Source organism: Carassius auratus, chromosome 20 (genome assembly GCF_003368295.1).
Source record: "Carassius auratus strain Wakin chromosome 20, ASM336829v1, whole genome shotgun sequence".
NCBI lineage: Eukaryota > Metazoa > Chordata > Actinopteri > Cypriniformes > Cyprinidae > Carassius > Carassius auratus.
Genome location: NC_039262.1, coordinates 25,610,388 through 25,622,918, shown reverse-complemented (window position 1 = coordinate 25,622,918; position 12,531 = coordinate 25,610,388). Strand labels below are relative to the sequence as shown.

General features: G+C 39.6%; 2 protein-coding genes across 2 annotated transcripts in view; both read left to right on the top strand.

Moving 5' to 3' along the window:
- The window catches only part of nt5dc1 (5'-nucleotidase domain containing 1), a 55,262-nt gene extending 50,174 nt beyond the window's left edge, over nucleotides 1–5,088 (top strand). The window contains exons 11-12 of the mRNA XM_026291629.1: nucleotides 1,950–2,112; nucleotides 2,944–5,088. Coding sequence (XP_026147414.1) covers nucleotides 1,950–2,112; nucleotides 2,944–3,050 — 270 coding nt within the window. The 3' untranslated portion in view covers nucleotides 3,051–5,088. The remainder of the gene's footprint in view (nucleotides 1–1,949; nucleotides 2,113–2,943) is intronic.
- An 804-nt stretch (nucleotides 5,089–5,892) lies between these two features.
- Nucleotides 5,893–12,531, top strand: part of dse (dermatan sulfate epimerase) — a 28,398-nt gene continuing 21,759 nt past the window's right edge. Inside the window, exons 1-2 of the mRNA XM_026291627.1 lie at nucleotides 5,893–6,049; nucleotides 9,171–9,638. Of these exons, the coding sequence (XP_026147412.1) occupies nucleotides 9,217–9,638 (422 nt within the window). The 5' untranslated portion in view covers nucleotides 5,893–6,049; nucleotides 9,171–9,216. The remainder of the gene's footprint in view (nucleotides 6,050–9,170; nucleotides 9,639–12,531) is intronic.

Sequence of the window (12,531 nt, the reverse complement as noted above, 5' to 3'; positions counted from 1 at the left end):
ACCATGGGAGGTTTTGCAATGGAAGTTGCCACCTCAGAGGGACCTTGAGCAGAATCTGGAACTGGAGGAGGCTCGTAAATGGAATCTGGAACTATAGCAGGCTCTGGAATGGATTCAGGAAATAGGGTGGATTCTGGGGCGGACTCTGGGACTAGAGGGAACTCTGGAGCAGATTCAGTACTTGAGTGGATTCTGGAGCAGACTTTGCAACTAGAGTGGACTCTGGAGCAGATTCATAGATTGGATCTGGTCCTGGATCAGACTAATGGACTGGAGTGGGCTCAGGGATTAGAGCCATCTTTGTACTGTACTCAGGAGCTGAAATCAACACTAGATTACTGTCAGGGGTCAGAGACATTACTAGACTAAGGTCAGGGGCTGGAGTGAATACTGATCTTTGTTCAGAGGCTGAAGCAGACAAGACGGGGGGGGGGGGGGGGGTACATGGGCTGTGGTCAGGGGCTGGAATCATCTCTGACCTAACCTTGGGAACAGAAACCCTTGTTTGGCTCAACATAAGTCCTCTCTGGGCTACACTCAGGATCAGAAGCCCTCTCTGAGCTTAACTTTGGAACAGAAGTCCTCTCTGGGCTAAACTCGGGAACAGGAGCCCTTTTTGGGCTCAACTTGGGAACAGAAGCCCTTTCTCCACTAAACTCTGAATCAGAAGCAACCTCTGGGTTAAACTTGGAAACAGAAGCATTTTCTAGGCTAAACTCTATATCAGAAGCCCTCTCTGGGCTAAACTCAGGAACTGTGATGGTGTGTGTGAGGCCCAAACTCATAAAATGGCCCTAGCCATCACAGCTAAGACGGAGAGCATGTGACTATTTCTGAGAGAGACGTGCTATGCCCAATGAGCTCATTGCTATGCCCGCAGCTCAGACAGACAATAATGTTGGATCTTCCACATTTGATGCCAGTCTCAATCAAAAAAAGATAATAATACAAGAACAAAAACACTAAGGCAAGGCAACACAGAAGACCAGAAAACATTACAGGCTAACAGTAAACAGCGATGTGTGAGTGTAATCTTTATAGTCCTCATAATTATGCACTGCTCTCCAAAACTGGAAAACATTGATTTGATTTGGTTGACTGGTCTCTCAACGCACTTGACACCATGTTCTCGATGAGAAGCTTGGGTTCAGGGGAAACTGACTGCCCTGCCGGAACGTTCGCAGCTGGCTACACGATGGACGCGTGGGAGAGATGGCGGGTCGTGTGTCTGTCGGCTCTTTCCGTGGAGGACATTGAAGACATCTACCTGCAGTGAGATGCTCTTGCGTTCCTTCTATAGACTTCTACAGATGGACTGGATGGCTGCTTGCCTGCGCTGGATTACCTCAACCCCCCCAATTTCCGTCCCCATTTGCAAAGTTCTGTGTTTGTATTGATTATGTGCTTTGTTGCTGATGTGTTTTTTCTGTTCTCACACTGTACTCCCAATAGGAGCATATTCATATTGTATGCATGTATGTATGTATGGACAGGTTGATGGCTAATTTCACTGGTACTTGTGATTAGTAACAATAAAGGGCTACTACTAATACTAATAAAAGACAGCTGTGAACTGATGATGAGATCTGATGAGTCCAGGAAAAGGTTTATAGGAAATGGATTTCGGTGTGAATGGCAAAGGTACAGGGTGAAGTTCCCTCTAGCAGAATTTGTGGGCACTCCAACTGGCTATTGTCACAGGTTTATTTCTTTTGTTTCAGTTAACTTTTTTTTTTTTCAGAAGAGAACGTACCTTTGATCCATTTTTTAAGTAAAAGACTATATCACACGAATCTCAACACAATCTCTCCAGTATACAATATTGAGAATGCTGAATTATATAGAATTATGCATGATGCTGCACAGATGGGTTTTTCAAGGTTGACTGACCTTGTGCTCTTTCTCTCACTCTCTCTTTTTGTTTGCCTTTCTTATAATCTTTCTCTTAGGATCAAGGAATGAAATCTCCTTCAGCTGTATCAAACCAGTGGGGCTCATATTTTGTGGATGTGCAAAAGAATGAAGGAGAGGAAACACGGAGGCTCACCTGGTGTTGCCACAGTATTCACACATACAGCACCATGGCTATACCCAGCATTGAGGCTATTGCAGGTAAGTGTATTAAACCTATATCCCAGTTTGCATTTATTGAAAAAAAAGTGAATTTTTATGAATTAGAAATGGTGCACAGTCATAAAAAATTAATCATGGTACATCGTAACTTTCAAAATCGTATTGTTTTGTTTTAAAATTTTAACTGAAAAGTTTCAGATTTTTAATATCATCAGCGTTGTCATTTTATGACAATTATCTTAACCTCAGCATGGGAGAATGAGGATTAAATGACTTTTAGTATCTTTTGTAGAGTTTGGTTAATCTTAATTGACTAATCAAAGACTTAAAACTTCCAGGGGATCTTTCTTTTTTGTGTGTTGTTTGTATTTCTGCATGTAATCAGTCTGCAAAGTTACAAAGCACCAAATGTCGAATGCAGATCGAATACTCCCCTGGTAACTGTGGAAAATTACTGGTTCAGGCCTGATGCTGGTCAACACCGCAAATATTGACCTTTGTACAAAACATTATTTATGGTGTTTCTAACTAATATTACATTTTATTACATTTAAACTATTTTGACTGATTAGATTATCAGTACATTTATATAATTTAGCCCATTAAGAACATGTTTCTGAAAGGCAAAATAATTTATCCAGCAATATCATTCGTCATCATTACTCTATTACTTTGCGTATTCTTATTTGGCATTAAAATGCATCTTTTTAATTGGTGCAATTGTCCCTGACCATCTAGGGCCTTTTTTTATATACATATTAAAATTAAATATTTCAGTCTTAAGACTTGTTCAGTGTAAATATTTATTGGCCCTATAATTGTACATGTAGTTTGTCTGTAAAACTTCCACCTTTTCCATCTCTCCTCTAGATCTTCCTCTAGACTTTAAGTTCCAGAGATTCTCTTCGGATAGGCCCGTCACGACAGGTTATTACCCCAGACCTCCAGACTCACTGCTCAAATGGGAAGAGAACTAGCCCCAAACCCTCACACCTGTGAGCATAGACCAAGAGATTGTTTCATCGTTACGTTCTGGAGCTTCACCTCAGAGCTAGACCATCCATTCGTCCAATCAGTGATAAAGCTGTGTGAATGTAACACCCAGAGCACTGTCTGTGTATTTTCTTCTCACCCCTTCCCAAATCACTACAGCATCCACAGTATGAAGTTGTGTCTGTAAACATGCTGAATATCTGTACATTGATCATTGGATGTAGGAGGAAGTCACAGTGTATTGTGCTCCCACTACCATTAAACTACTTTTAATGGTGTACAGAGAAAAGAAAACATAGCTTTCCCTTGAGCTATGTGTGTTTTTTTTTTTGTTTTGTTTTGTCCTGTTTTTATGAAGGGAATGTTATATGACCTCAAGAGGATTTGTACTTGCAGCTGTTGTAAATGCTTTCTGAGGAAAGCAAGGCACAAATGATATTGAGTATTCATGCAATCAAGAAACAGCCATGAGTTCTTTGCTCTTTTCATGATTGGCTGGTGTTTTGAGAGGGTGGTAACCTGCAGGTTTTGTAACTGGTTCAGACCTGGGCCGGTTTGTTTTACTTTCCAACATTTGATTATGATTTCAATACTTTAGCTTACTGTAGCTTACTGTATTCTGCAGATGTTCTTGTAATAAATGGAGAAATGGACGTCATACTTCCAAGCGCCAGTAATAAAAGGAATAGTTTACCCAAAACTAAAAAAAAAATTGTTGGTATTTATTCACCATCGTGTTGTTCCAAACCACTGAGTTGTTGATGGAGCATAAAGGCTTTGCTGAAGAATCTTCATGCAGCTCTTTCTATACAGCAACAGTTTAAAATTTGTAAGAAGTACACAGGAAACTAGTCTGTGTGACTAATGTGCTACATTTCAAGTCTTCTGATGCCACAAGTTGTTATTTTACTGACCATTTCTTCCTCCAGTGAGTTGTTAGCTAAAGAGCCCATGCATAAGTTGATGGATTTAGTCAGCTGAACTCAAGAACTGGATCATTGAGGTGGCTCTTTTCTCGTCGATCTTCTCAATGATGTGTTTACAGTCAGACTGATTTGTTTAACTTGCAGACTTGATGATCCAGTTACAGCAGTTCTCAGGCTAATGGCTCACTGACGGGAAAAGTTTATCAGTGAAAAAGGACTCACATTTTGGTCTGTTCCTCACATCGGAAGACAGGAAATATAGCAAACAAGTCCTACACTCTTAAAAATAAAGGTGCTTCACGATGCCATAGAAGAACCCTTTTGTCTAAATGGTTTCAGAAAGAGCCTTCAACACCTGAAGAACCCTTCTGTTTAACAAAAGTTTCTTTGTGGCGAAAAAAGGTTCTTTAGATTATAAAAAGGTTCGAAAGAGATGGTTTTTCAAAGACAGACTTGGAACCAAAAATTGGTGCATCTATGGCATCGCTGTTAAGAACCTTTTAAGCACCTTTATATTTAAGAGTCTATGTTTGTTTTAGAAAGTCATTCACGTTTGGAACAACACAAGGTTAGTAAAGAATGAATTTTCATTTAGTGGTGAACTATTCCTTGTAAATGCCTTTCGTTTCAGGTCTTCATTGTTACTGAATGAAGAGAGGTGATTTGTTTCTGTGTATGTAATGTTATAGAAACATATTGTGTAAAAATATATTGTGCTGTTGGGTGATAGTCAGTGTAAACAGTCAGTTTCTGTCATGTGCAGGACCGGTGTTGAATGGTGCCAAGCTTTACCCTCCCATTCAGTGGTTTTATGTGTCAGGGCACATCTCTCACCCAAAACCTGTTATTTGTTTCATGTGTGTGCTGGCCCTGAGCTTTAATAATGATTTGTTTAAAACAATGTAAGTGGAATAGATGTTTTTATGTTGTGTGCTCTGATGAGGTTTCTGCATTGGGAGGCTGTTATGGATTTTACATAAAAAATGGTACAGTGTTATAAATCGGAGTATTAAGTGACACTTGGCAGCTTCATCATGAGTACAGACGTATGGAAACCCTCATCATAAGCATGACCTACTTTTATGAAAAAAAAAAAAGTCTCCTGTATGTCGTGAGTAGCACTAGTGCTTGTTTATTGAGGTGCAGGGAAAGTGTTCATATGTGCAGATAAAATAAAAGTGTTTAAGAAATTTCATGTGTTGATGCTCCTGATTGCCACTGCGTATTTGCAAACTATGCAGTTTTTGCTTATTGCTCACATTCAACAGCACAAATGTTTTATTCTATTTAAAGGAGATAGGTAAGGTAGATGCACAGAAATGCATTTCATTTGAATATAAATGATAAACATTCAGTTATATTCTATTTGAATAGTTGACACCTAGACCTAACAAGATCTTTTATTTGTATTATTATTATTATTATTATTATTACAATCAGGATGGTGGATTCAAATTTACAAGAATATATAAGAGGAAATCTCTTAGGTCCTGTGAAAATGTATAATGTGTACATATGTTTTTGTGTGTTTGTTGCCTACACTAGTTCATTTTATATGACAAATATAACAAGTACAACTAGGCTATTCAATGCAATATTTAAATTATGGTAAAAAATAAACGGAAGGTGTGTGTGTGTGTGTGTCAATAAATATAGTAGCCTAATTCTTTACTATATAGTGTATATTCATTAAAATGTAGATGGTAGAACGTCAGAACCACAACTCTCAAGAATGAAAATATCCACTAGCCAAATTTCATTCTAAAGGTTTCCATGTCTTGGTTATTGAACACACAGGCCACATTGAAAGTGTTACTGGGAGAGAGAGAAGGCATGGACCCACGGGGGGAATGTTTCCCCTCCCTCTCCTCCAGAGCGCACCTCCTCCAGCAGATGTGACGTTGGTTTAGTGGCTTTCTTTCTGCGCAGCTGATTGCGGTTCTGCGCATCTATCGACGACGAACTCTTTCAGGCCCACGGATGCTTTCCGTCAGGCATGAGACCCACGGTTTCGGCGTTTTTTGGCAAGGTTAAGATAACGCCAGTTGATCTGAGAGGTAACGAAACTTGAACTTGTCTTATGATTTGACGTAAGTTTTCATGTGTTGAGCGTTAAAGAGCGTTTTGAAGTCCAGATTCTAAGAGTCTAACATTGAATCCTCAAACGAAGTTAACAACAACAAAAAAAAGTTAAAGATATTTGTTTTCCTTTTTAACTATAGCTACTGTATACAATTGATAAACCACTTTATTTTAACCGTGTTATTATTATTATTTTCTGCACAATGTTTTCGTAGATCTTTTATTTGGGATATTTGCGATCAGTCAGCGTGACTTGCACTGAAAATGTCATAATTTTTATGAAAATATATAATTACAATATAGATAACCATGTACAATTTTGGTTAGCCGAAGAACATAATTAGATGGGCTTTCTCTTTCTTTGATGGCATGTGGTTTTTCTATGTGATAGATTTATAGAAGGACAATAGAAATGGCATACAGTGTAGCTACTTTTGTTTTCTTCAAGAGACGAACTAGATTAACACAACCCTGTTCTCTACATCTTTGAGTGTGTGTGTGTGTGTGTGTGCGCGCGCTCCGATCCTTCACACACAGCTAATGCAAGCATTAGTTGTTTGACCATGTGTTTCCTAGCTGGAATGCAGAAGTTGAGGGGTCAAGGGCCACTGCTGTGACTTGCCCTATTCGGTTTCACCTTTCTAAAGAGTTATCCGGAATCCAATGAGTGCAGTACTAACTGGAAGGAAATTATGAATTAATGATGCATCTTAAATTGTGATTCGATCATTCATATTGAAGAAAATGAAAGGATCATTTCTGAAGTTTTTTTTTTTGTTGTTGTTGTTGTAAGACCGGGGTAATAGATACCGGCTGCACTGGACGCATGTCTAGACACCCCATAAAACTGGACCAGCTAATTTTCCATTTGACCAACTGTGTGTTAGTCAGTCTGGAGGAGGAGCAGAGAGCACACATTCCTGTTCTTGGAAAGACGCGGTTGTGGTTCGCTGAATATTAGCAAGTTCTGACTTTTTCCCAGACACAACAAGCTTAAATGCTGCTAATCAAAAAAAATAAAATAATGTAAGCAGTGTCTGTGTCTGGACTCTTTACTCGCTCACTAAAGGTGAACATTCATTTACTTTCACCTTTCTCAGCTTGTATGCTCAGTCAGCTATAAGTAGGTAGGCTTTCTCAAACGTGTAAACACTGTGGCTTTGTTTGTTCAAACTAAGGAGGTCTGTGATTCCTGGAGAACGCTATACATTAGCATTCCCACATCTCAATGGCAATTGCTTAGCTTATGAATGCCTCCCTCAGATATTTTATTTTGAGCCAATAATGATCCCATAAATGGTATGTGACTAATTACTCTGATAATTTATTTTTTGCCACTAATTGTAATAATCAAGTGAGTTTTTTGTTTGTTTGTTTGTTTGCACAAGGAGTCTGACAGCAGTCAGTGCTCCACACAGAGATCTGATCTCACCATCATCCAGTTTTTCTGGAATAACGTGAAGAACAGAACAAACCAGATGGACTCAATCCAGAAGAACTGTGGCAATGTCTCTAAGAAACTTCAAGAAACCTACCTGCAAAACTACCTGAGAACCAATGCTCAAGTGCACCCAGGACAAAAGCTTTTTTTAATGCACACCAAATGTTTATTTAATTTAGTTAAGTTAATTGATATTGATTTGATAAAATCTATTTATTGCATTATTTTGACCACATCCTCACTTGGCAGCATTTTTACAAAGTGCCTGAAACTTTGCACAGTACTTTATCTTTGCAGGTTTCTTGAAGCGTTTTGGAGACATTGCCACAGTTCTTCTGGATTGAGTCCGTCTCAGTTTGTTCTGTTCTTCATGTTATTCCAGACAGACTGATGATCAGATCAGATCTCTGTGTGGAGCACTGGCCTCTGTCAGACTCCTTGTGCAAACAAAAATCTTACTGGATTACATTTCATGGCAAAAATAATTTTTGGAAATGTAAAATGAATTCCTACTGACACACTACAGCAAAACATAGAAATAACTGACTTAAAACCATTTTTTGTTGGTGAAAATACTAGTGGCCTTTGCACAGTACTGTGTGTGTATAATAACATATTTAACAATATATAACATATATAACAATATATATATACACACACAAGCAAGCCAATGGTGTTTTCCTATTCGCTTCTGGATTTTTGCAGAAGATAAGCTCTGTGGCAATACAATTAATTATACTTGCATGTTTTGTTCATCAGGATAATCTTCACAAACTAACACAGTTTTTACAAATTAAGTTGAGGTGCTGATAACCTTGTGGCCAGTGCGCTGAACACAGAGCTGTCACACTACGGAGTTTGAATCCTGAATCGAGGAGCTTTCCCGATTCTGCCCCTATCCCTCTCCAACCTTGCTTCCTGTCTACTCTGATCTGTCCTATCGCAATTAAGGTGAAACACCAAAAATAACTCTTTAAAAATGTAAACTGAAATCTAGTGTGACCAATAAGTATCTTATACACTGGCGATTTTTCAAGTTTTCCCACTTACAAAGAATTGAGAGATCTGTAATTTTCATCATTGGTACACCTCAGTTGTGAGAGACAGACAGAATAAAATTATCCAGAAAATCACATTGAACCTTTTAAACTTTCAACACTTCACTTTCTCTATGGGCAAGACCAAAGAGCTGTCTAAGGACACCATTGTAGACCTGCAGAGGTCTGGGATGGGCTACAGGACAATAGGCAAACCGCTTGGTGAGAAGGCAACAACTGTTGGTGCAATCATTAGAAAATGGAAGAAATTCAAGATGACCCCCCCCCCACCCCCAATAAGAGCATTGAAGATTGGTCATGGCTGGGTCTTCCACTTAAAAACTCTATTTAAACACTCCACTATTATCATACAGACATGATGACCATTGAAGTTTGATGAATTGTGTTTTTGAGTACTGTATCTAGGGAGCTTTTAGGCAAGAGGTGTTTCCTGGAGAGCCTGGAAAAGAAAAGCGGCAGGGTGAACTTTCGTCTCCGTTTCATAATGCATAGAAAAACCCAGAGAGATCAGGCCTACAGCTGGCTCTAATTACTGTAGGCATTCAGACCCAGCAGTGTAGCAGGGAAAATAACGTCTCTCTCTTTCTGTCTCCTCAGCTGAGAGGGAGCAAGGTGATGTGGTCTCTACCTCTCTGATGCCAGAATGAGAACTTACACCCGTGGGGCACCAACTGTGTTCTTTATAAGTGCACTGTGGATTCTAGTGTCCCCGGCTCTGGCTAAAGTGGACCCCAGCGGAGGCATTCCGTTCCTTGGAGGGAACTACGAGGGAACTCACCCCATGCTGTACTTTGGCCAGGCAGAAGTTGAGGAGCTGCAGCGGGCAGCGGTGGGGACACACAAGGCTCTGGCCCGACAGATCCGGGAGGCCGGGGAGGACATACTGGAGCGACCGGAGGAGTATCTGCCCCCCTGGAACCCTACTGAGTTTAGTGCCCGCTGGAATGAAGTCTATGGGAACAACTTGGGCCTGCTCTCTATGTTCTGCCTGCTGTACCCACACCGAGCAGGTGCACTGGACATAGCCAAGGAATACATGGAGCGCATGGCTGCACAGCCAAACTGGTAAAGTGTGCCTGTGTAATGAGTAGGGCTGCACTATATCATGGAAGGATTTTCTGGACTATTTTCAAATGGAATTGCAAATTGTATTTTCATTTCTGTTTTCAAAATGTGGACCCATAAATTGACATAATCCAAATGCAATTGCAAATCTTACATTACCGTTCAAAATCGTCTATTAATAATTGTTTATTACTGTCAACCGTGAGTGACGTCAAATCCCAATGCAAACACGCCCAATAAAATGGCCCCACCCCTGTCACTTGATTGACAGGTTTCAATGTAGACGTCGGATTCAAATGCAAAAGGAATTGCGATTCCATTCGAGTTTTGGCAGTTTACATGTGCTGTGCAGAGAGAGTGAAAAAGCAAATGTGGTAATTAATATTGCTATTTAAATATGGCTTGGCTCATAGCTCGTAAGACATGAGAAATGCATTTGAAAATGGACTTTGCTTTTTCATTTGAAATTTGGCAGACACTACCGTTTGCATTTTTGCTTTCGCGAACGCACAATGCAAGATTTGCAATTGCATTTGGATTATGTGACAATTTATGCGTCCACATTTTGAAAACGGAAATGAAAATACAATTTGCAATTCCATTTGAAAAAAGTCCAGAAAATCCTTCCATACTATATATTGAAATATGCATATTGCTATGACAGTATGCAATGTCAAGTCACCTTTTATTTATATATCACTTTAAAAAAGATTGTCAAAGCAACTGAACAACATTAATAAGGAAAACAGTGTGTCAATAATGCTAAATGACAGTTAAAGGCAGTTTAAAATGTCTGAATCATTTTGAAAATAGGTTACTTCAAAATGTTGCAAAAATTAAAAGTTTTAGGTCCATGCATATAGCAGACAATAGTTTGATGTTAAAAAGAGTTGAGTTTAAAAAGTTGCAGAAAACGGCTCCTTGCCATCTTGTCTTGCTGTCTGACACACACCTGAAGCATGAGCACAAACCACATCACAGTCAGTGTGTGATCTGTTCAGTTTTCTGTGTTCACAGCCATCACACACACCTAAGGTGCGCGCGCATGTTTATTTTGGATGCAATTAATCATTTGACAGCACTAGCTCAAACACTTCAGATCACTTTCAGAAGTTGTAGTGATTCTATCTTTTCCATTTTTCATCAATATCACACAGCCCTAGTGAAGAGCTGTGCTTGTAAATGCAGAGTCGTTGGCATTTCTCGTTAATGAGACAGTCTAAGCAGGTTGAAGCTATAGTTCAAATCCTGCTCTGGGGATGCATTTCCTAAAAGCAGCTATGGTCACAAGTTACCAATAGTTTAATGACACTTCTGTAGTTAACTAGCCATGTTTTAGGGAAACGTGCCGTAACACAGTGTAGTTAATGTGGGTGAATATTATGTAGGTCTGCTAGTAAGAGCTATGCAGGTAAACCTCCCTCACCTGACCTCAAGTGACAAACTAGTAATTAACACTAATGGTCACTGTCTTTTAGCATTGTTGTTCGAGTGCCCACCTGGATGCTGATTCGAAACCTGCTAAGCCTGCTTCAAACCTGAGTAGGACCAGTTACAAGTGTTGATTTGATAGAAATGTGTCCTGTTTTTGAGCTAAAACACTACTTAAACCTTTGTAGTGAATGCTAAGTACTAAAATGATCGGCAACAGCTGATGATCTCTTGAGGTATTTATTTGCAGTATTGTGATTTCAGAGTTTCTTAGTTTCTCACACAAAATATTTGCCATATTTACAACAGGTGCATGTACACAAATTTGGTAATATCCTCTAAACTTAATTTCCATTTCCAGTCTGCAAAACCTCTTCTATACAGCCATTTGTTTTTTGTTTTTTTCAAAGCGACTTGCATAGTATTCCAGGTACACATTTTCCCTTATGCTGTCTAAAGATGCACTCTGATATATAATATAGTATAATATCAATTACATAAAAGCATAACGCATTATTAGTTCTGTTATTAGTAGTAATGTATGTCAGTTTAAGTCAAGTCAAGTCACCTTTATTTATATAGCGCTTTAAACAAAATACATGGCGTCAAAGCAACTGAACAACATTCATTAGGAAAACAGTGTGTTAATAATGCAAAATGACAGTTAAAGGCAGTTCATCATTGAATTCAGTGATGTCATCTCTGTTCAGTTGAAATAGTGTCTGTTTTAATTTGCAATCAAGTCAATGATATCGCTGTAGATGAAGTGACCCCAACTAAGCAAGCCAGAGGCGACAGCGGCAAGGAACCGAAACTCCATCGGTGACAGAATGGAGAAAAAACCTTGGGAGAAACCAGGCTCAGTTGGGGGGTCAGTTCTCCTCTGACCAGACGAAACCAGTAGTTCAATTCCAGGCTGCAGCAAAGTCAGATTGTGCAGAAGAATCATCTGTTTCCTGTGGTCTTGTCCTGGTGGTCCTCTGAGACAAGGTCTTTACAGGGGATCTGTGTCTGGGACTCTAGCTGTCCTGGTCTCCACTGTCTTTCAGGGATGAAGAGGTCCTTTCTAGGTGCTGATCCACCATCTGGTCTGGATACGTACTGGATCCGGGTGACTGCAGTGACCCTCTGATCTGGACACAGACTGGATCTGGTGGCCAAGGTGACCTCGAACAAGAGAGAAACAGACAAATATGAGCGTAGATGCCATTCTTCTAATAATGTAAAGTGTTACCGGTTCCGGTTTACCTAATTAATGCAGCCTAAAAATCCTTTAACGGATTTGGATATTAAATGTAGTTTCATAACAAGGTTCAGGAGGAGCACGTCAGATACTTAGCCTAATTAGCGCAGGTGGAACCACTTAAGATAATCAATCTTAGGGTGTAAATACAGCTGAATTAGCCTACCTGTCTCCATTGACGGTTTATCAGCATCCCCCCTCCACCCCATCTCCTCCAAT